Source organism: Arachis stenosperma, chromosome 4, assembly GCF_014773155.1.
Source record: "Arachis stenosperma cultivar V10309 chromosome 4, arast.V10309.gnm1.PFL2, whole genome shotgun sequence".
Taxonomy (NCBI): domain Eukaryota; kingdom Viridiplantae; phylum Streptophyta; class Magnoliopsida; order Fabales; family Fabaceae; genus Arachis; species Arachis stenosperma.
This window is the reverse complement of record NC_080380.1, coordinates 126808032-126832808: the sequence shown is the minus strand read 5'-3', so window position 1 is coordinate 126832808 and position 24777 is coordinate 126808032. Positions and strand designations below refer to the sequence as shown.

General features: G+C 36.0%; 1 protein-coding gene and 1 non-coding gene across 2 annotated transcripts; one reads left to right on the top strand and one right to left on the bottom strand.

Annotated features, from left to right (window-relative positions):
- Positions 1–4716: 4716 nt before the first annotated feature.
- LOC130975462 (uncharacterized) lies at positions 4717–20483 on the top strand. The gene is made up of 5 exons (XM_057900259.1): positions 4717–5264; positions 5505–6230; positions 17896–18061; positions 19812–19876; positions 20462–20483. The coding sequence occupies exons 1-5, from the start codon at positions 4717–4719 to the stop codon at positions 20481–20483; spliced, it is 1527 nt and encodes a 508-aa protein (XP_057756242.1).
- Positions 10329–10436, bottom strand: LOC130977246 (small nucleolar RNA R71). Its single transcript, XR_009084947.1, has one exon. It is a non-coding gene; the product is annotated as a small nucleolar RNA R71 (small nucleolar RNA).
- Positions 20484–24777: the final 4294 nt, after the last annotated feature.

Below are 24777 nucleotides of genomic sequence, written 5' to 3'. Positions count from 1 at the left end.
ACCTCTCAATCTCATACGATTCATATCTGCTATAGCCTTTAAGTCTCTTTCTTTCGCAGTATATCGTATGGACATAAAGATGTATAAGCTACCATTTTTTTGCTTTCTCAATAAGTATATGTCATTTATGCGTCCAGTCCAACTAAACAATTAAAAAAGTTCCCTCTTGAATATGTCTTCTTACATAAAATACTTGGCAATAAACATCATTTTATTCTTATAATACCTAAAATGTAAATGCTTCTTCATAAAACGAAATGTTTACTTCATCAACTGATTTTTTAACAAAGGATTTTTGTACATCCCCTTCAACCAACACGAATATGACACTCCCGAGAAGACTTTGGAATCTTATTGGAAGCTAGTTGAACAACTCCTCTCAAATCCCTTATACTAAAGAACTTTCACTTTTGATAGTTTCATTACTTCTTTAATTATTTCTTATTCTAGCTCATGTTAAATTTTTGGGAGATTTTTTTTCAAATCTGTCCTAGACATGGACAATTATTCTTATTTTATCCTCATGAATAAAATATTTTATTGTTTGTAAAAAAAAAAAAATCTCCTGTCAGTTTTCTTGAATACTATTTACTAAGAACTATTTTGTGTATTTATAATTTACTCTCTCTTTTCTTTAATTAAATTTTATTTTTTAAATTGTTCGGATTAATAAAACTATTAAATGTATTAAGATTTTAAAATAAATGAATTTATAAAATTACCTTTAATATCAATTACTATGATTACTTAGTATTATTATTGGAGTTGATTAAAGTATAGGAAAATTATCACATGTTCATTGACAAATATTGAAATATGATGTTCATTGGTATTAAAAGGTTGCTAATTTTACTTTTGTCATTTAGTAACTATGTAATGACCAAATAACCCTAACTGAACTGTTAATTTTTCTAAAATAACCAACTAAAACACATGGTTATTAGCTTGAAAAGTTATGTAGCAATTCTTTATTTTCTGGGCCACAAACTTACATTCAATATATTGATTTTTTTTATATTTTTAACATATTAAATATAACAAAAAATAAAAAAAATAGTATTACACTATTAAAATATATTTTTAAAATATAAAATAGATAAATATGTATAGTTTTGATGATTAAAAAATGTATTAAATAATTTAGATTTTTTACTAAAATAAAATAAAAAATCTATATTTATCAAATTGTTTTAAACTAAAATTCATCACGTAAATATTTTTTTATAACTTATATAAATTGTTACAGGATACATAATAAATGTACTATTTATTCATAAATTATACTTTATTATCATAAATTATTAAGTTTATTATATCTTCTTTTATTACATAAATTGTGCTATTTTACTATTATTTAACTACTTTAAAATTTAATACTATTAATTAATACATAAATAATAATAATAATAGAATAATAAATTTTTAAAACTATACATAAAATTTATTAGTCTAACACGATTTACGAATAAATAACCAAAAATCTAATATATTGAATTTTATCGAATAAAAATAAAACAAAATATACAAATATATATTATAAAAAAATATTTCTAAAAAAATAACATTCATAAATTTATAATAACAAAATATTAAAAATAATACAAAGTTTAAATGAAAAACGTAAAAATCGTTCCAATGATAAAAATCATAATGCATATATATATAATTTCTTGCAAATTAATATTTACAAGATATTTTTCTTTGACTAATTAATATTTCTAATAAGTTTGACCATACTTGTAAAATAGAAAAATTTCATCATTTTCGTAGGATCTTAATTTGAAAATAAATCGTAAAATTTTCTAAATAATAATACTTAGAATCATATTAGTTTGTTATATTATAGTGTTCTTAGTCCAAACAAAAAATAATACACCCAAATGTTACCAAAAAATAATTAATTTTTATGAAAAAAGTATTTAGACAAATTACAATATATTTAATAAAGTATTAGTTTGTGAGTAATTATAATTTTTTTATTAATTCTGTAAAAAAAATATACATTACCATTAGGATCAAAATTTTCATATAATATATATATATAATTTTTTTTATCAAATGTATTATGATTTTTTTTTTCATAGGGTGATTTTTACATTATTAATTTAAACTTTGTATTATCATTTTATATTTTGTTATTATAAAAGTATGAATGTTAATTTTTTTTTATAGGAATGTTATTCATAATATATTTTTTATAATTTATTTTTACCGAATAAAATTTTATGTGTTAGATTTTTGGTTATTTATTGTGTATATGGATAAATATCTAAATTGATATTTAAAGAATTTTAGATCGAATATTTTAGTCCTTAAAAAATTTTATTTTTTAGAAGTCCTCGTTTATTACTCTCATCATATAGATTGGTCCTTTCATTGTTTATTTTAAAAGAATCTAATTTCTCTTAGAATGTATTTTCGGAACTTAACTATTTTGTAATAAAATTTATTAAAGATTTATTTGTTCAATAAATATATTAAAAATTTAATTGAAAACAACAAAAAGATCAATTTATCAATTAAATTTTTTGGAATCTTATTTATCCTTCATATTTGTTAAGGTTAATTTTGTCGACAATGTAATCTTTAGGATCCTATTTTATAACTTATTCTAAAACAAATGAGATGTTTAAAGAAATTGTGACATTTATTGCTAAAATATAATTATGTGAAATTTATAAAAGAAGTTTATAGAAATAAAAAGAAGTCTGACTTGCGTGTTACATTTAAGTTTTTGTAAGAAAAATATTGTTATTATTGTTAATGTTATTTTTGATGAGTTTGGAAAACTCCTAATTGAATTGATGATGATCAAACATTATTAATATAATTGATTACAAAAATTATTAATTTGAATTCTATTTCATATTTGCTAATTAATAATTTTTGTTACCTACAGGTTATAGGAATTGGGCACAAAAGCAAAACAAAGCCCAAATTGTGTTAAAATAATTTATTCAGCCTTGTGTGATACGATATACAATATATGGCTTGAATGTTATATTAGGCCAGTAAAACAGATTTGATGTCCAACAAGGTGGCTGGTCCAAAATTAAAAGGGAATGGGGATACTATGATTAACTTGTTCTTTTAATATAAGATGAAACCCAATTTCTTTTATACTTTGCTGCATGCTTCCACGAACACCACCCTTTCCCTCAATGAATTTCAAAATTTAATTTGTTAGCATTGGAAACATAAAAAAAGAGAGAGAAATTGATTTGATTGCTTTAATGACACTACACGCTACTCAACAAAGAAAAGTGGGAAACTTGAATTCACTTTTATGCTCTCTCTTTGTTCATTGATTATTGTTCAAAGCCATTGAATATTTTCTCTCTTCTCTTTCTATTTGCTTCTCACTTTCGGTCACTTCCATCACAGCAACCATGGAAGCTTTTGCAAGCTATCAAGATGAAGCTAGAAGCAAGCTAAAGACCATCACCATGATGGCAAGAAAAAGAAAACAAAATGTATGTTGTGGATAAGATTCTCATTCACTTATGGTAAGATTTTGTGATGAGATCTTGGCTTCTCCATACCAAAAATGGTTGAAGGAGATTCGGCCAGCAAGGTGAAGATCATTGGAGGGATGGCTTGTCTCTGATTCTGCTCAACCACCACAGGAAGTAGCTAGGGTGGCTACGTGATGGAAGAGGCAGAGATTGGAGCAGATGAAGCTATCATCATCATGAAGCATCAAGGGCCAGAAATTCATCTTGGAGAGCAAGCCAAGGATGGAGTGCTCGGATTAATGAAGACTGATGACCAAGAAAGAACTAGAGGTATTTGCATGTTGAGTTTTGCATGAGTTACCTCTTCTCTCTCTCTGGCCGAACCGGTTATGTGTGAAGGAAAAGAAGTTAAGCTTGGGTTTTGGTTTCAACTGTGGAGGCTTCCCTCTTCTATAAAAAGGGTAAACAGCCACGGTTTAATTTAAGGAGTTAGAAGTAAGCAGTGAGAGTGCAAGGCACAGAAGTCTCATAGCTACCTAAGCTTACAGATTTTCTTCTCCTTCAAAGTATTCTGTTTTGTATTTTTCTGTTTAATTTTGTCATGTCTTGAGTGTCATGGAAAAAGACAAACAGTGAGGTTTGTATGAAAAAGCCATAGAGCGGAAAAAGGCAAAGAGTGCAAAATTAAAAGAAAAAGCCATAGATGTCCTTAGAGTTCCTTTGTACATTTGTGTTATGTTTCATGATTCTGTGGGAATTCCCTTGTAAGTTGGGTTAGCACTTTACAGTTGAAAGTTTGGCAGTGACCAAGTCAAGTTCAGGATTGGGTTTAGAATTCTGGACTTGTCCCAGATAGGAAGGGTAGTTTCTAGGGAGAATTGGTGTATGTAATCAAAGTTGATTATAGTGAAATTTTATCATTGTTGTGATAGAGACTGGATGTAGGCTGCACTGCACTTAGCAGCTGAACCAGGATATATCTGGGTGTTATTTTCCTTCTCTTTTACTCCATTTTCTGTTTCTGCTGCCCAAGAGATAAAACTGCAAAATATCTCGTGCCAAGTGACAAAACAAAAAGAAAAGTCTCGTGGCTAGGGATGAGACAAAAATCGCCAGAAGTTGTTTCAAAGAAAAGCAAGTATTCTGAAGTGAAAAAGGGGCTAAGATTCAACCCCCCTTCTCTTAGCCACTGAAACCATCAATTGGTATCAGAGCTTGGTCTCAAAGAGATCAAGCTTTGCAGCTTGGAGAAAAGATCCAGATGGCAGAAAGCAGTCGCTCAAATCTGGTGTCCTACAACCTTACAGAAGGACAGTCAAGCAACAGACCTCATCTTTTCCATGGGAAAAACTATACCTATTGGAAGGAGAGAATAAAGATCTTTGTACAAGCAGTGGATTACAGACTGTGGAAGATTATCCTGGAAGGTCTTCAATTCCTAACTACCACAAGTGCTGAAGGAGTAGTCTCTCTCAAACCCGAAGCAAATTGGACCGAAGAAGACAGAAAGAAGATGGAACTTAATGCCAAGGCTGTCAACTTACTCAACTGTGATATCAGCTTCGAGGAATACCGACGGGTATCACGATGCACAACGGCAAAGGAAATCTGGGACAAACTTCAAATCACCCATGAAGGAACCACAATAGTGAAGAAGACCCGAATAGACATGTTGAACAGAGAGTATAAAATGTTTGCAATGAAGGAAGGAGAATCTATTGATGAACTATTCGAACGGTTCAACACCATCATTGTTGGCTTGGATGCTATAGGAATAACACATTTTGATTCTGTGCTTGTGAGAAGAATGTTGAGATGTCTCACAAAAGAGTGGGAAACAAAAGCTTTAATCATTTCTGAGAGTAGTAGTTTAGATTCCATGACATATGATGATTTGAGAGGAAACTTACTTGCTTTTGAAAATACTTATTTGAAAAAGGATTCAAAAAAGAAAGGAATTGCTTTTACATATGTGACTAACCCCCTAGATGATGAATCCAGTGATAATTCTTCTAAAAGTGAGTTTGTGTTGTTTGCCAAAAAATTCAGGAAAATGATAAAGTCCAAGGAGAAAGGCAAAGGAAGCAGCTTTAGAAAACAAAGAAAGGATCTCAGCAAGTTTACATGCTACAACTGTAAAGAAATTGGGCATTTCAAGACAGATTGCCCTAAGTTGAAGAAAGAAGAGAAGCCAAAAGGAAGAAAGAAAAAGGGGTTGATGGCATCATGGGAGAACTTGGAAAATGACTCAGACAGTGATGAAGAATCTGAGACCAAGTCACAACCATGTCTCATGGCAGATAACATTGAACAGGTAGTCTTTCATAACCCTAACACTGAAGATCTTCATCTTATGATAGACCACCTTTCTGAAAAAATAAGATGTTTTTTGCTTGATAACCAAGATCTTGAACAACAAATCACCATCCTTAAACCTGAAAATGATTTTCTCAAAGAGAAGCTAAGGGAGGCCGAAACTGCTACTGAACTTGTTGAAGAAAATAAGCAGTTAAAAGCTCAACTTAAAAGCTGTGAAAGTAACCATTCTGTTGTTGCATATGTAAACTGTTTTAAAGAGAATGAAGAGTTGCTGAAAAAGATCAAAAATCTTGAAAATGACCTAGTCAAATTCACTCAAAGTTCTGAAAATTTAAATCAAATTTTGGCTAGTCAAAAACCACTTTTTGATAAAGCTAGCTTGGGGTTTCAAAAGACTTTCAAATCTGTTGAAAAATCTTGTTTTGGAAATATTGTTTCATCTTCTAATGACACAAGGTTTCAAAACCCAACCTACTTTAACAAAACAACAACTCCAAGGTTTTGTAGACTATGCAACCGAAGTGGCCACTTTCCCATTCAATGTTTTTTTTTTTGGTGAAAGGATGATTGGTGATAAAGTTTGCAAAGTTGTTTTTGATTATAATGGACTAGGACATAAGAGATGGTTTAACGTGAAAGAATTCCAAGAAGATTTGGATACCTAAGGTCACTTGAGCTTGTTTTGTAGGTGTGCCTAGCATCCAAACGGAAGGAAAATATGTGGTACATGGACAGCGGATGCTCTAGGCACATGACCAGAAAGACAACCTTCTTCATAAAGCTTGATGAGTATGATGGAGGATTTGTTGATGAGCGGATAATTTATACGCTTTTTGTCATTGTTTTTAGTATGTTTTTATTATATTTTTATTAGTTTTTATTTAAAATTTACTTTTCTGGACTTTACTATGAGTTTGTGTGTTTTTCTGTGATTTCAGGTATTTTCTGGCTGAAATTGAGGGACCTGAGCAAAAATCTGATTCAGAGGCTGAAAAAGACTGCAGATGCTGTTGGATTCTGACCTCTCTGCACTTGAAGTGGATTTTCTGGAGCTACAGAAGCCCAATTGGCGCACTCTTAATTGCATTGGAAAGTAGACATCCTGGGCTTTCCAGCAATGTATAATAGTCCATACTTTGCCCGAGATTTGATGGCCCAAACATGCATTCCAAGTCAGATCAAGAATTCTCGCGTTAAACGCCGGAACTGGCACAAGAATGGGAGTTAAACGCCCAAACTGGCACAAAAGCTGGTGTTTAACTCCAAGAAAAGTCTCTACACATGAAAGCTTCAATGCTCAGCCCAAGCACACACCTAGTGGGCCCGGAAGTGGATTTTTATGTCATTTACTCATCTTTGTAAACCCTAAGCTACTAGTTCTCTACAAATAGGACCTTTTTGCTATTGTATTGGAGAATCTTTTGATCATATTTTTATGATTGAACCCTCTTTGGGAGGCTGGCCATTCGGTCATGCCTAGACCTTGTTCTTATGTATTTTCAACAGTGGAGTTTCTACACACCATAGATTAAGGTGTGGAGCTCTGTTGTACCTCGAGTATTAATGCAATTACTATTGTTCTTCTATTCAATTCAGCTTATTCTTGTTCTAAGATATTCATTCGTACCCAAGAACATGATGAATGTGATGATTATGTGACGCTCATCATCATTCTCACTTATGAACGTGTGCCTGATAACCACTTCCGTTCTACAAGCAAGCAAGGCTTGAATGTTTATCTCTTGGATTCCTTAATTAGAATCTTCGTGGTATAAGCTAGAATTGATGGTGGCATTCTTGAGAATCCGGAAAGTCTAAACCTTGTCTGTGGTATTTCGAGTAGGATTCAAGGATTGAATGACTATGACGAGCTTCAAACTCGCGATTGTGGGGCGTTAGTGATAGACGCAAAAGAATCATTGGATTCTATTATGACATGATCGAGAACCGACAGATGAATAGTCGTGCTGTGACAGAGCGCATTGAACATTTTCACTGAGAGGACGGGACTGTAGCCATTGACAACGGTGATGCCCAACATACAGCTTGCCATGGAAAGGAGTAAGAAGGATTGGATGAAGACAGTAGGAAAGCAGAGAGACGGAAGGGACAAAGCATCTCCATACGCTTATCTGAAGTTCTCACCAATGAATTACATAAATATCTCTATCCTTATTTTATGTTTTATTTATCTTTTAATCATTAATCCTCCATAACCATTTGAATTTTCCTGACTGAGATTTACAAGATGACCATAGCTTGCTTCATACCAACAATCTCCGTGGGATCGACCCTTACTCGCGTAAGGTTTATTACTTGGATGACCCAGTGCACTTGCTGGTTAGTTGTGCGAAGTTGTGATAAAGAGTTGAGATTGCAATTGAGCGTACCATGTTAATGGCGCCATTGATGATCACAATTCCGCGCACCAAGTTTTTGGCGCCGTTGCCGGAGATTGTTCGAGTTTGGACAACTGACGGTTCATCTTGTTGTTTAGATTAGGTATTTTTCTTCAGAATTTTTAAGAATGAATTCTAGAGTTTCAAGGTGATGTTTTTATCATCACCAAAGCTGATTGATTCTCATCAATTTAGCTCTTGAATGTAATGTCCTGCTGAAGCTTGGCTAGCCATGTCTAATTTCTTTAGACTAAAGCTTTAGACTAACATTGCATGATTCCTGGAATTCTTATTAAAAATTTTGAATCTCTTTATCATCTTTTCCATATAATTTTCGAAAAAGCACAAAAAAATTTATAAAATCTTAAAACCAAAAATATTTTTATGTTTCTTGTTTGAGTCTAGTGTCTAATTTTAAGTTTGGTGTCAATTGCATGTCTTTATTCTTCTAATTTTCGAAAATTACATGCATTATGTTCTTCATTGATCTTCAAGTTATTCTTGATGATTTCTTTGCTCTGATCTTTAAATTCTCTTGTCTTGAGTGTTTTGTTGTTTCTCATATGCATTCTCAATTTGTTAGTGTCAATAGTATACAAACTTCTAAGTTTGGTGTCTTGCATGCATTGTTTATTTGATCTTAGTTTCATTTTGATTATTCCTCATCATTAAAAATTCAAAAAAAAAATTAATTTGTGTCTTTTCAAGTCAATAATACAGAGAATTGAAGATTCAGAACATACAGCAGAGGAATCACACAGAAAAAGCTGGGCGTTCAAAACGCCCAGTGAGGAAGGAAAACTGGCGTTTAAACGCCAGCCAGGGTACCTGGCTGGGCGTTTAACGCCCAAAAGGGTAGCATTTTGGGCGTTAAACGCCAGAATGTATACCATTCTGGGCGTTTAACGCCAGGATGGCACAAGAGGGAAGATTTTGTTTTTAATTCAATTTTTTTTTCAAGTTTTCATAATTTTTCAAAATCAAATCTTTTTCAAATCATATCTTTTCAATCATATATTTTCAAAATCAATTTCTTTCCACTTTTCAAAAATACTTGCTAACAATTAATGATTTGATTCAACATTTCAAGTATGTTGCCTTTTCTGTTGAGAAAGGTTTAATGTCTCAATCATATCTTTTAAATTTCTTGTTAGCCAAGTCATTAATTTTAAAAAATCAAATCTTTTTAAATTGTTTTTCAATCATATCTTTTCAATCATATCTCTTTAAAACCATAACTTTTCAATCATATCTTTTTAATCACATCTTTTTCAAAATAGTCTTCAATCATATCTTTTTGATTTCTAATTTCAAAATCTTTTTCAAAAATCACTCTATTTCTTTCCCAACTTTAATTTTCGAAAATCATTCTTCAGTTTTTCAAAATTTCTTCAAAATCTTTTACTTTAATTTCAAAAATTCTTCCCCTCTTCTCACATCCTTCTATTTATGACTAACACTCCTCCTCAATGCACAATTCGAACTCTATCCCTCTTGATAAGTTCGAATTCTTCTACCTCCTCCTTCTATTCTTCTTTTCCTCTGACACCTCAAGGAATCTCTATACTGTGACATAGAGGATTCCATACTTTCTTGTTCTCTTCTCTTTCATATGATCAGGAGCAAAGACAAAAGCATTCTTGTTGAGGCTGATCCTGAACCTGAAAGGACCTTGAAGCGAAAGCTAAGAGAAGCTAAAGCACAACTCTCTGGAGAGGACCTAACAGAACTCTTCAAACAAGAAGAAGACATGGCAGCAGAAAACAACAACAATGCCAACAATGCAAGGAAGGTGCTAGGTGACTTTACTGCACCTACTCCCGACTTCTTTGGGAGAAGCATCTCTATCCCTGCCATTGGAGCAAACAACTTTGAGCTTAAGCCTCAATTAGTTTCTCTAATGCAACAGAATTGCAAGTTCCATGGACTTCCATTGGAAGATCCTCATCAGTTTTTAGCTGAATTCTTACAAATCTGTGACACTTTTAAGACCAATGGAGTTGACCCTGAAGTCTACAGACTTATGCTATTCCCTTTTGCTGTAAGAGACAGAGCTAGGATATGGTTGGACTCACAACCTAAAGAAAGCCTGAACTCTTGGGAAAATCTAGTCAATGCCTTCTTGGCAAAGTTCTTTCCACCTCAAAAATTGAGTAAGCTTAGAGTGGAAGTCCAAACCTTCAGACAGAAGGAAGGTGAATCCCTCTATGAAGCTTGGGAAAGATACAAACAATTGATCAAAAAGTGTCCTTCTGACATGCTTTCTGAATGGAGCATCATATGTATCTTCTATGATGGTCTGTCTGAACTGTTCAAGATGTCATTGGACAGCTCTGCTGGAGGATCTCTTCATCTGAAGAAGACGCCTGCAGAAGCTCAAGAACTCATTGAAATAGTTGCAAATAACCAATTCATGTACACTTCTGAAAGGAATCCTGTGAACAAGGGGATGAATCAGAAGAAAGGAGTTCTTGAGATTGATACTCTGAATGCCATATTGGCTCAGAACAAAATATTGACTCAGCAAGTCAATATGATTTCTCAAAGTCTGTCTGGAATGCAAGCTGCACCAGGCAGTACTAAGGACACTTCATCTAAAGAAGAAGCTTATGATCCTGAGAACCCATCAATGGAAGAGGTGAATTACATGGGAGAATCCTATGGAAACACCTATAATCCTTCATGGAGAAATCATCCAAATCTCTCATGGAAGGATCAACAGAGACCTAACAAGGTTTCAACAACAATAATGGTGGAAGAAATAGGTTTAGCAATGGCAAGCCTTTTCCATCATCTTCTCAGCAATAGACAGAGAATTCTAAGCAGAGCCACTAAACTCAAAGTTTTATGACTGAAACAAGGTCCTCCATTAGAAACTTGGAGGCACAAGTGGGTCAGCTGGGTAAGAAAGTTACTAAACTCCCTCCTAGTATTCTTCCAAGCAATACAGAAGAGAATCCAAAAGGAGAATGTAAGGCATCAACATGGCCGAAATTGGAGAGGAGGAAGAAGCAGTGATCGCCACTGAGGAAGACCTCAATGGACATCCACTGGCCTCCAATGAGTTCCCTAATGAGGAACCATGGGAATCTGGGGCTCACATTGAGACCATAGAGATTCCATTGAAATTACTTCTACTATTCATGAGCTCTGATGAGTATTCTTCCTCTGAAGAGGACGAAGATGTCACTGATGATCAAGTTGCTAAGTACCTTGGAGCAATCATGAAGCTAAATGACAAGTTATTTGGTAATGAGACTTGGGAGGATGAACCCCCTTCGCTCACCAAAGAACTGGATGACTTGACTAGGCAGAGATTACCTCAAAAGAGACAGGATCCTGGAAAGTTCTCAATACCTTGTACCATAGGCACCATGACCTTTGAGAAGGCTCTGTGTGACCTAGGGTCAAGTATAAACCTCATGCCTCTCTTTGTAATGGAGAAGCTAGGGATCTTTAAGGTGCAAGCTGCAAGAATCTCACTAGAGATGGCAGACAATTCAAGAAAACAAGCTTATGAACTTGTAGAGGATGTTCTGGTAAAGATTGAAGATCATTACATCCCTGCTGATTTTATAGTCCAGAGACTGGGAAGTGCATGGATGAATCCATCATTCTTGGCAGACCCTTCCTAGCCACAGCAAAGGCTGTGATTGATGTTGACAGAGGAGAATTGATCATTCAAGTGAATGAAGAATCCTTTGTGTTTAAGGCTCAAGGATACCCCTCTGTAACCATGGAGAGGAAGCATGAAGAGCTTCCCTCAAAACAGAGTCAAACAGAGCCCCCACGGTCAAACTCTAAGTTTGGTGTTGGGAGGCCACAACCAACTTCTAAGTTTGGTGTTGAACCCCCACATTCAAACTCTAAGTTTGGTGTTGGGAGGTTCCAACATTGCTCTGAACATCTGTGAGGCTCCATGAGAGCCCACTGTCAAGCTATTGACATTAAAGAAGCGCTTGTTGGGAGGCAACCCAATGTTATATTTATCTATTTTCCTTTGTTATTTTATGTTTTTTTTTAGGTTGATGATCATGGGAAGTCACAAAATTAATTGAAAAAGCAAAAACAGCATGAAAAACAGAAAGAAAAATAGCACACCTTGGAGGAAAATCTGCTGGCGTTTAAACGCCACTGAAGATAGCAAAATAAGCGTTTAACGCCCAGTCTGGCACCATTCTGGGCGTTTAACGCCAGAAAGGGGCACCAGACTGGCGTTTAACGCCAGAAAGGGGCACCAGACTGGCGTTTAACGCCAGGAATGGGCACCAAGCTGGCGTTAAATGCCAGAAATGGGCACCAGCCCGGCGTTTAACGCCAGGATTGGCAGAAGGAGCATTTTTGCTTGCCACTTAGTGCAGGGATGAATTATCCTTGACACCTCAGGATCTGTGGACCCCACAGGATCCCTACCTACCCCACCACTCTCTCTCTTCTTCACCCATTCACCAATCACCTCAACACCTCTTCCCCAAAAACCCCTCACCTATCAAATCCTACCATTCTTTTCACCACTCACATCCATCCTTCATAAAACCTCACCTACCTCACCATTCAAATTCAAACCACTTTCCCTCCCAAACCCACCCATCATGGCCGAACCTTACCCCTCTCTCCACCCCTATATAAACCCATCTTCACTCCTTCATTTTCACACAACCTACACACTACTTCTCCCCCTTGGCTGAAAAACAAAGCCACCTCCATCTCCTCTATTTCTTCTTCTTCTACTCTCTTCTTTTTTCTTTTGCTCGAGGATGAGCAAACCTTCTAAGTTTGGTGTGGTAAAAGCATTGCTTTTTGTTTTTTCATAACTATTTATGGCATCTAAGGCCGGAGAAACCTCTAGAAAGAGGAAAGGAAAGGCAAAAGCTTCCACCTCTGAGTCATGGGAGATGGAGAGATTCATCTCAAGGGTGCATCAAGACCACTTCCATGAAGTTGTGGCCATGAAGAAGGTGATCCCTGAGGTCCCTTTCAAACTCAAAAAGAGTGAATATCCGGAGATCCGACATGAGATCCGAAGAAGAGGTTGGGAAGTTCTTACCAACCCCATTCAACAAGTCAGAATCTTAATGGTTCAAGAGTTCTATGCCAATGCATGGATCACCAAGAACCATGATCAAAGTGTGAACCCGGACCCAAAGAATTGGCTTACAATGGTTCGGGGGAAATGCTTAGATTTTAGTCCGGAAAATGTAAGGTTGGCATTCAACTTGCCCATGATGCAAGGAGATGAACACCCTTACACTAGAAGGGTCAACTTTGATCAAAGGTTGGACCAAGTTCTCATAGACATTTGTGAAGAGGGCACTCAATGGAAGAGAGATTCAAGAGGGAAGCCGATTCAACTGAGAAGGCATGACCTCAAGCCCGTGGCCAGGGGATGGTTGGAGTTTATCCAACACTCAATCATTCCCACTAGCAACCGGTCCGAAGTTACTATAGACCGGGCTATCATGATTCATAGCATCATGATTGGAGAGGAAGTAGAAGTTCATGAGGTTAAATCCCAAGAACTTTATAAGGTGGTGAACAAGTCCTCTACCTTGGCAAGGTTAGCCTTCCCTCATCTCATTTGTCACCTCTGTAATTCAGCTGGAATTAACATAGAGGGAGACATCCTCATTGATGAGGACAAGCTCATCACTAAGAAAAGGATGGAGCAAACAAGAGATCCCACTCATCATGAAATCCCTAAGATGCCTCAAGGGATGCACTTTCCTCCACAAAACTATTGGGAGCAAATCAACACCTCCTTAGGAGAATTGAGTTCCAACATGGGACAACTAAGGGTGGAGCACCAAGAACATTCCATCCTCCTCCATGAAATTAGAGAAGATCAAAGAATCATGAGAGAGGAGCAACAAAGGCAAGGAAGAGACATTGAGGAGCTCAAGCACTCCATAAGATCTTCAAGAAGAAGAACAAGCCGCCATCACTAAGGTGGACCCGTTCTTTAATCTCCTTGTTCTTTATTTTTTTGTTTTTCGAATTTTTATGCTTATGTTTATCTATGTTTGTGTCTTATGATCATTAGTGTCTTAGTGTCTATGCCTTAAAGTTATGAATGTCCTATGAATCCATCACCTTTCTTAAATGAAAAATGTTCTTAATTAAAAAAGAGAAGAATTGCATGAAATTTGAATTTTATAACAGATTAATTATTTTGATGTGGTGGCAATACTTTGACTTCTGAATGTATGCTTGAACAGTGCATATGTCTTTTGAATTTGTTGTTCATGAATGTTGGCTCTTGAAAGAATGATGAAAAAAAGAAACATGTTACTGAGGATCTGAAAAATCATAAAAATGATTCTTGAAGCAAGAAAAAGCAGTGAATACAAAAAAAAGAGAGATTATGTGCAAAAAAAAAAAGAGAGAGAAAGCAAGCAGAAAAAGGCAACAGCCCTTTAAACCAAAAGGCAAGGGTAAAAAATAAAGTCGTGATCCAAGGCAAAAAAAGAGTGTGCTTAAGAACCCTGGACACCACTAATTAGGGACTCTAGCAAAGCTGAGTCACAATCTGAAAAGGTTCACCCAGTTATGTGTCTGTGGCATGTATGTATCCGGTGGTAATACTGGAAGACAGAGTGCTTTGGGCCACGGCCAAGACTCATAAAGTAGCTGTGTTCAAGAATCATCATACTTAACTAGGAGAATCAATAACACTATCTGGATTCTGAGTTCCTATAGAAGCCAATCATTCTGAATTTCAAAGGATAGAGTGAGATGCCAAAACTGTTCAGAGGCAAAAAGTTAAAAGCCCCGCTCATCTAATTAATACTAATCTTCATAGATGTTTTTGGAATTCATTTCATATTCTCTTCATTTTATCTTATTTGATCTTCACTTGCTTGGGGACAAGCAACAATTTAAGTTTGGTGTTGTGATGAGCGGATAATTTATACGCTTTTTAGCATTGTTTTTAGTATATTTTTAGTAATTTTAGTTAGTTTTTATTATATTTTTATTATTTTTTATTTAAAATTCACTTTTTTGGACTTTACTATGAGTTTGTGTGTTTTTCTGTGATTTCAGGTATTTTCTGGCTGAAATTGATGGACCTGAGCAAAAATCTGATTCAGAGGCTGAAAAGGACTGCAGATGCTGTTGGATTCTGACCTCCCTTCACTCGAAGTGGATTTTCTAGAGCTACAGAAGCCCAATTGGCGCGCTCTCAATTTCGTTGGAAAGTAGACATCCTGGGCTTTCCAGCAATGTATAATAGTCCATACTTTTCTTGAGATTTGATGGTCCAAACAGGCGTTTCAAGTCAGCTCAAGAATTCTGGCGTTAAACGCCGGAACTGGCACAAGAATGGGAGTTAAACGCCCAAACTGGCACAAAAGCTGGCGTTTAACTCCAAAAAAAGTCTCTACACATGAAAGCTTCAATGCTCAGCCGAAGCACACACCAAGTAGGCCCGGAAGTGGATTTTTATGTCATTTACTCATCTTTGTAAACCCTAAGCTACTAGTTCTCTACAAATAGGACCTTTTTGCTATTGTATTGGAGAATCTTTTGATCATGTTTTTATGATTGAACCCTCTTTGGGAGGCTGGCCATTCGGCCATGCCTAGACCTTGTTCTTATGTATTTTCAATGGTGGAGTTTCTACACACCATAGATTAAGGTGTGGAGCTCTGTTGTACCTCGAGTATTAATGCAATTACAATTGTTCTTCTATTCAATTCAGCTTATTCTTGTTCTAAGATATTCATTCGTACCCAAGAACATGATGAATGTGATGATTATGTGACGCTCATCATCATTCTCACTTATGAACGTGTGCCTGACAACCACTTCCGTTCTACAAGCAAACAAGGCTTGAATGTTTATCTCTTGGATTCCTTAATTAGAATCTTCGTGGTATAAGCTAGAATTGATGGCGGCATTCTTGAGAATCTGGAAAGTCTAAACCTTGTCTGTGGTATTCCGAGTAGGATTCAAGGATTGAATGACTGTGACGAGCTTCAAACTCGCGATTGTGGGGCGTTAGTGATAGACGCAAAAGAATCACTGGATTCTATTCCGTCATGATCGAGAATCGACAGATGAATTGCCGTGCTGTGATAGAGCGCGTTGAACATTTTCACTGAGAGGACGGGACTGTAGCCATTGACAACGGTGATTCCCAACATACAGCTTGCCATGGAAAAGAGTAAGAAGGATTGGATGAAGACATTAGGAAAGCAGAGAGACGGAAGGGACAAAGCATCTCCATACGCTTATCTGAAGTTCTCACCAATGAATTACATAAGTATCTCTATCCTTATTTTATGTTTTATTTATCTTTTAATCATTAATCCTCCATAACCATTTGAATCTGCCTGACTGAGATTTACAAGATGACCATAGCTTGCTTCATACCAACAATCTCTGTGGGATCGACCCTTACTCGCGTAAGGTTTATTACTTGGACGACCTAGTGCACTTGCTGGTTAGTTGTGCGAAGTTGTGATAAAGAGTTGAGATTGCAATTGAGCGTACCATGTTGATGGCGCCATTGATGATCACAATTCCGTGCACCATTTGTCACTTTCGGTGATGATGGAAAAGGAAAGATAGTGGCCATTGGAAAAGTTGGTAAAAGTTTTTCATCTTGTATAAATGATGTTCTTCTTGTAAATGGTTTGAAACATAATTTACTTAGTGTAAGCCAATTGTGTGATCTAGGCTTTGAAGTCATTTTTAGAAAGTTTGCGTGTTTGGTTGTTTGTGAAAAAATTGGGGATATTTTATTTGAGGCTAAAAGATGCAATAATGTGTACGGATTGACTCTTGAGGACTTAAAAGAACAAAATGTAACATGTTTTACTTCTCTTGAATCTGAAAAATGGCTATGGCATAGAAAGTTGGGTCATGCTAGCATGTACCAAATTTCTAAGCTAGTCAAGAAAATTTTGGTGAGAGGAATTCCAAGTATCAAATTTGATAAGGATCTTACTTGTGATGCTTGTCAACTAGGCAAACAAGTAAAATCTTCTTTTAAACCAAAAGATGGAATTTCAACCAAAAGGCCATTAGAAATGTTACACATTGATCTTTTTGGTCCAACAAGAACCCAAAGTTTAGGTGGTAAACACTATGGTCTAGTAGTGGTGGATGATTACTCTAGATTTGGTTGTGTACTTTTTTTTGCTCATAAAAATGATGCTTTTCATGCTTTCTCAACCCTTTGCAATAAAATTCAAAATGAAAAGGATTTAAAAGTGGCCCATTTGAGAAGTGATCACGGAAAGAAATTTGAAAACCAAGGTTTTAAAAAAATTCTGTGATGACTTTGGAATTTCTCATAATTTTTCATGCCCTAGAACACCTCAACAAAATGGGGTTGTTGAAAGAAGGAATAGAAGCCTTCAAGAGATGACTAGGGCTATGTTTTGTGAGAATGAGGTTCCAAAGTTTCTATGGGGTGAAGCTGTAAATACAGCATGTTATATTTTGAATAGGACCATTATTAGATAAGGGTTAAGGAAAACTCCTTATGAGCTATGGAAAGGAACCCCTCCAAATCTTAAGTATTTTTATATTTTTGGATGCAAATGTTTTGTGCTAAACAACAAAGAAAATGTTGGTAAATTTGATCTAAAATCATATGAGGGAATGTTTGTTGGATATTCCACTACTAGCAAGGCCTATAGGATTTATCTCAAAGAACATAGGACCATAGAGGAATCCATACATGTGACTTTTTGTGATTCTAATTTAATTCCCAGTACTGTGATAGATGATGACACAGATTGTGAAGAAGTTGTCAAGGAAACCAGGGATAAAAATCCCAAGTCTGCCCAAATTGAAGAATTTGCTAGTCCAATTTTGTCTCGTCAGATTGGAGGAGATATTTACATTTTGTCTCCTGAGCCAGCACGAGAACCTGAGACAGTGAGACCAACAGAAACTCATCAAAGCTCAACACCACAAAGAAAGCCTAGAGAATGGAAGTCCATGAGGGTTATCCTCATGACTTTATCATTGGTGATCCCTCTCAAGGAGTAACAACAAGATCCTCAGCCAAAAGGCAATCCGAACCAAGCAATTTTGCACTCTTGTCACAAATGGAGCCCAACAATATCAAACAAGCTCTTGAAGATCCATCATGGGTGAAGGCCATGCAAGAAGAGCTTGCTAAATTCGACAAGAATGAGGTTTGGACACTAGTACCTCATCCGGATGGTAAGAAGGTAACGGGTACTAAGTGGGTGTTTAAAAATAAACTTGGTGAGGATGGACAAGTTGTTCGTAACAAGGCTAGATTAGTGGCCCAAGGTTACGATCAAGAAGAGGGTATAGATTTTGATGAGTCTTTTGCTCCGGTAGCTAGAATGGAAGCAATTAGGTTGTTTCTTGCCTATGCTGCCCATAAGGGTTTTAAAATGTTTCAAATGGATGTTAAATGTGCTTTCCTTAATGGCTTTATTGATAGAGAAGAGTATGTGGCTCAACCCCCCGGCTTTGAACATAAGGATTTTCCAAATCATGTTTTCAAACTCTCTAAGGCTCTTTATGGTCTTAGACAAGCTCCAAGAGCTTGGTATGAAAGGCTTAATGCCTTCCTATTAGAAAATCAATTTCAAAGGGGTGCCACGGACACAACTTTATTCATTAAAGCATCTAATGATGATATTCTCCTAGTTCAAGTTTATGTGGATGACATTGTATTTGGATCGGCCAATGAGTCCTTGTGTGAAGAGTTTGGAAAACTTATGACTAGTGAGTTTGAGATAAGTTTAATGGGAGAGCTTACTTTCTTTCTTGGCCTCCAAATTAAACAAACTCCTAGTGGTACCTTTATTCACCAAGGAAAGTATGCAAAAGAACTTATCAAAAAGTTTGGCCTAGAAAACTCTAAACCAATGGGAACACCAATGCATCCAAACACTAAACTTGAAAAGGATGATGATGGCAAAAATGTGGATGAAACACGGTATAGAGGAATGATTGGTTCACTAATGTATCTTACCTCCTCTAGACCGGATATTGTTCAAAGTGTGGGTGTATGTTCAAGGTTTCAATCTCACCCAAAGGAATCCCACCTTTCAGCCGTTAAGCGCATCATTAGATACATTAAGGGAACTAGTGATTATGGCTTGTGGTATCCTAAATCTGATGAATTTTGTGCAGTAGGGTTTTGTGATGCAGATTATGCGAGAGATAGAGTGGATAGAAGGAGCACATCCGGCATGTGTTACTTCCTTGGGAGATCACTCAACATGTGGTCAAGCAAAAAACAAGCAATCGTGGCCCTATCCACAGCTGAAGCTGAATATATTTCTACATCTGCATGATGTTCTCAATTAATATGGTTAAAAATACAGTTGGAAGATTACAAATTAAAGATCAATAGTATACCCTTATTTTGTGATAATATGAGTGCTATAAACATTTCAAAAAATTCTGTTCTGCACTTAAGAACCAAGTACATTGAAATTAAATATCATTTCATTAGAGAACATGTGCAAAAGGGTACTATTGATATTCAATTTGTAAAATCTGAAGACCAACTTGCTGACATATTTACAAAACTCCTCTGTGAAGACAGATTCTGCTCGTTAAGAAAAAGCTTGGGAATGATAGAATTAAGTTCTGTTGAAAATTTGTGAACTTTTTTATTCTGTTTGGTTTTGTCTCGTAGGAAAGCAGGAGACAAATTTCAGGATGTGTTGAACGGGTCATGATGCAGGGGGAGATTGAACTGAAGTTAATTATTTTGGGCCCCACCAAATCTCTTTGACCTCACTCTGACCCGTTCCTCATTTTTTTTAAATTATACTTTTGGGAAGTTGTCAAATCAAATCTTTATCCTTCTCTCATCCCTTGATTCTAGAAACTATTTTCACTTGTCTTGAATTAGTATGGAATGCATTATTTTTTCCTCATTTTTTGTAGGGTTCCTCCTTGATGACAAAAGGGGGAGGAGAAAAAAAAAGGGCTGAATTAAAACTGTTATGTTTCATTAATTTGTTGCACTATTTTGCAGACCTGTTTTGCTCTGTTTTGTGCTTTGATCTGGCTCTGTTTTGAGCACTTTGTGTTAGTGGATTAATTTCGAGTTGAGGTTTGATTGTCATTTGCTCAAATGCATGTGTGCTGACTAGACCATTGTGTTTTGGTGAAAAATAAATATTCTGCCTTTTGTATATTATTTTTATTTATTTTGCAGTGCCCCTTGATGACAAAAGGGGGAGAAAGTGCTGAAAATTGAAATGATAAAAATAGGGGATGAAATCCTTGTGGATGGATTTATGATCACCCCTGTTATACATTGTGATGCATTTGTTTTAGTACTGTGCCTGCTGATGTTTGATTAGAAATATGTATCTATGGAGGCAATTAATTTACCTTGATGAATATGCTTTGGATTAAGAATATACTTTTGATTTATCTTGGTAAACATGCTTGCTGAATACTTTATCTTTTGGAAGTTCCTTTAAGTATTAATATGGAAATCAAATCTTTGAAAGTTGCTGTGATTGAAATGATCATGCCATGATTAAAATGTTTTCCTACCATAATTGTGTTGCTCTGATTTGTTGATTGGAAAATGTTTTTAAAACAGATTGAACAGCAACTTATTTTTCAAAGATATTTTGGTTGATTATTTTGTGTGTTTGAGCAGAAAGTCAAATTATTGATAACAAAGGAGTTTTGTTTGTCATTCAAATTCTGCTCATAAATCAAGCCATTTAACATCCTACATATAATATGTTGAATAACATTGTTGCCTTAGGTTTGATAAAAATTGTTACAGGTATAAAGCTTTCCTTGGTAAAATAGCATACATTTAGGGGGAGCCATGTGACAATTAGAAAGGAGGAGATATACTAATCTTCAAAGGAAGTACTCAATACTCTAATCTTTAATTTCTTTTCATTTCAATTTTTTTTCTAAATAATGTTTGTCATCAAGGGGGAGATTGATGAGTTTGGAAAACTCCTAATTGAATTGATGATGATCAAACATTATTAATATAATTGATTACAAAAATTATTAATTTGAATTCTATTTCATATTTGCTAATTAATAATTTTTGTTACCTACAGGTTATGGGAATTGGGCACAAAAGCAAAACAAAGCCTAAATTGTGTTAAAATAATTTATTCAGCCTTGTGTGATACGATATACAATATATGGCTTGAATGTTATATTGGGCCAGTAAAACAGATTTGATGCCCAACAAGGTGGCTGGTCCAAAATTAAAAGGGAATTGGGATACTATGATTAACTTGTTCTTTTAATATATGATGAAACCCAATTTCTTTGATACTTTGCTGCATGCTTCCACGCACATCACCCTTTCTCTCAATGGATTTTAAAATTTAATTTTCTAGTATTGGAAACATAAAAAAAGAGAGAGAAACTGATTTGATTGCTTTAATGACACTACACGCTACTCAACAAAGGAAAGTGAAAAACTTGAATTCACTTTTATTCTCTCTCTTTGTTCATTGATTATTGTTCAAAACCATTGAATATTTTCTTTCTTCTCTTTCTACTTGCTTCTCACTTTTGGTCACTTCCATCACAGCAACCATGGAAGCTTTTGCAAGCTATCAAGATGAAGCTAGAAGCAAGCTAAAGACCATCACCATGATAGCAAGAAAAAGAAAACAAAAAGTATGTTGTGGCTAAGATTCTCATCCACTTATGGTAAGATTTTGTGATGAGATCTTGGCTTCTCCATACCAAAAATGGTTGAAGGAGATTCGGCCAGCAAGGTGAAGATCCTTGGAGAGATGGCTTGTCTCTGATTCTGCTCAACCACCATAGAAAGTAGCTAGGGTGGCTACGTGATGGAAGAGGCAGAGATTGGAGCAGATGAAGCTATCATCATCATGAAGCATCAAGGGCCAGAAATTCATCTTGGAGAGCAAGCCAAGGATGGAGCGCTCGGATTGATGAATACTGATGACCAAGGAAGAACTAGAGGTATTTGCATGTTGGGTTTTGCATGAGTTACCTCTTCTCTCTCTGGCCGAACCGGTTATGTGTGAAGGAAAAGAAGTTAAGCTTGGGTTTTGGTTTCAACTGTGGAGGCTCCCTTCTTCTATAAAAAGGGTGAACAGCCACGGTTTGATTTAAGGAGTTAGAAGTAAGCAGTGAGAGTGCAAGGCACAAAAGTCTCATAGCTACTTAAGCTTACAAATTTTCTTCTCCTTCAAAGTATTTTGTTTTGTATTTTTCTGTTTAATTTTGTCATGTCTTGAGTCTCATGGAAAAAGGCAAACAGTGAGATTTGTATGAAAAAGCCATAGAGCGAAAAAAGGCAGAGAGTGCAAAATTAAAAGAAAAAGTCATAGATGTCCTTAGAGTTCCTTTGTACATCTGTGTTGTGTTTCATGATTCTGTGGGAATTCCCTTGTAAGTTGGGTTAGCACTTTACAGTTGAAAGCTTGGCAGTTGATGAGCGGATAATTTGTACGCTTTTTGGCATTATTTTTAGTATGTTTCTAGTAGGATTTAGTTAGTTTTTAGTATATTTTTAATAGTTTTTAGTTAAAATTTACTTTTCTGGACTTTACTATGAGTTTGTGTGTTTTTCTGTGATTTCAGGTATTTTCTGGCTGAAATTGAGGGACTTGAGCAAAAATCTGATTCAGAGACTGAAAAAGACTGCAGATGCTGTTGGATTCTGACCTCCCTGCACTCAAAGTGAATTTTCTGGAGCTACAGATGCCCAATTGGCGCGCTCTCAACGGCGTTGGAAAGTAGACATCCTGGGCTTTCCAGCAATATATAATAATCCATACTTTGCCCAAGATTTGATGGCCCAAACCGGCGTTCCAAATCAGCTCAAGAATTCCCGGCGTTAAACGCCGGAACTGGCACAAGAATGGGAGTTAAACGCCCAAACTGGCACAAAAGCTGGCGTTTAACTCCAAGAAGAGTCTCTACACGAAAATGCTTCAATGCTCAGCCCAAGCACACACCAAGTGGGCCCGGAAGTGGATTTTTATGTCATTTACTCATCTTTGTAAACCCTAGGCTACTAGTTCTCTATAAGTAGGACCTTTTACTATTGTATTTTCATCTTTGGACGTCTAGTTCTTAGATCATCTTGGTTCTTCTGGTTCCCTCTTTGGGGGCCGAAGCCAATGATCACTTTTATTCTTATGTATTTTCAACGGTGGAGTTTCTACACACTATAGATTAAGGTGTGGAGCTCTGCTGTACCTCGAGTATTAATGCAATTACTATTGTTCTTCTATTCAATTCAGCTTGTTCTTATTCCAAGATATTCATTCGCACTCAAGAACATGATGAATGTGATGATTATGTGACGCTCATCATCATTCTCACTTATGAACGCGTGACTGACAACCACTTCCGTTCTACAAGCAAACAAGGCTTGAATGTTTATATCTTGGGTTCTTTAACCGGAATCTTCGTGGTATAAGCTAGAATTGATGGCGGCATTCAAGAGAATCCGGAAGGTCTAAACCTTGTCTGTGGTATTCTGAGTAGGATTCAATGATTGAATGACTGTGACGAGCTTCAAACTCGCGATTGTGGGGCGTTAGTGACAGACACAAAAGAATCACTGGATTCTATTCCGACATGATCGAGAACCGACAGCTGGATAGCCGTGCCGTGACAGGGTGCGTTGAACATTTCCACTGAGAGAACGGGACTGTAGCCATTGACAACGATGATGCCCAACATACAGCTTGCCATGGAAAGTAGTAAGAAGAGTTGGATGAAGACAGTAGGAAAGCAGAGAGACGGAAGGGACAAAGCATCTCCATACGCTTATCTGAAATTCTCACCAATGAATTACATAAGTATCTCTATCTTTATCTTTATGTTTTATTCATATATCATCCATAACCATTTGAGTCTGCCTGACTAAGATTTACAAGGTGACCATAGCTTGCTTCATACCAACAATCTCCATGGGATCGACCCTTACTCGCGTAAGGTTTATTACTTGGACGACCCAGTACACTTGCTGGTTAGTTGTGCGAAGTTGTGTTTATACCATGGTATTGAGCACCAAGTCTTTGGGGCCATTACTAGGGATTATTTGAGTTGTGAAAAGTAGTGATCACAATTTCGTGCACCAAGTTTTTGGCGCCGTTGCCGGGGATTGTTTCGAGTATGGACAACTGACGGTTCATCTTGTTGCTTAGATTAGGTATTTTTCAGAGTTCTTAAGAATGAATTCTAGTGTTTCAAGGTGATGATCTTATCATCACCAAAGCTGATTGATTCTCATCAATTTAGCTCTTGAATGCAATGTCCTGCTGAAGCTTGGCTATCCATGTCTAATTCCTTTATACTAAAGCTTTAGACTAACATTGCATGATTCCTGGAATTCTCATTAAGAATTTTGATGCCTTTATTTTCTTTTTCCACATAATTTTTGAAAAATCCAAAAAAAAATACAAAATCATAAAAACCAAAAAAAATATTTTATGTTTCTTGTTGAGTCTAGTGCCTCATTTTAAGTTTGGTGTCTTGCATGCATTGTTTATTTGATCTTGGTTCTATTTTCAAGTCAATAATACAGAGAACTGAAGATTCAGTACATGCAGCAGAGGAATTATACAGAAAAAGCTGGGCGTTCAAAACGCCCAGTGAAGAAGGGCAAACTGGCGTTT

Excerpts from the sequence above, each read along its gene's own strand:
- LOC130975462 (XM_057900259.1), top strand. The coding sequence starts at position 4,717 with ATGGCAGAAAGCAGTCGCTCAAATCTGGTGTCCTACAACCTTACAGAA. Across the intron at positions 5,265-5,504 it reads TCTGTGCTTGTGAGAAGAAT|GAAAATGATAAAGTCCAAGG; the intron begins GTTGAGATGTCT and ends CAAAAAATTCAG. Across the intron at positions 6,231-17,895 it reads TCATCTTCTAATGACACAAG|TACTGTGATAGATGATGACA; the intron begins GTTTCAAAACCC and ends TTTAATTCCCAG.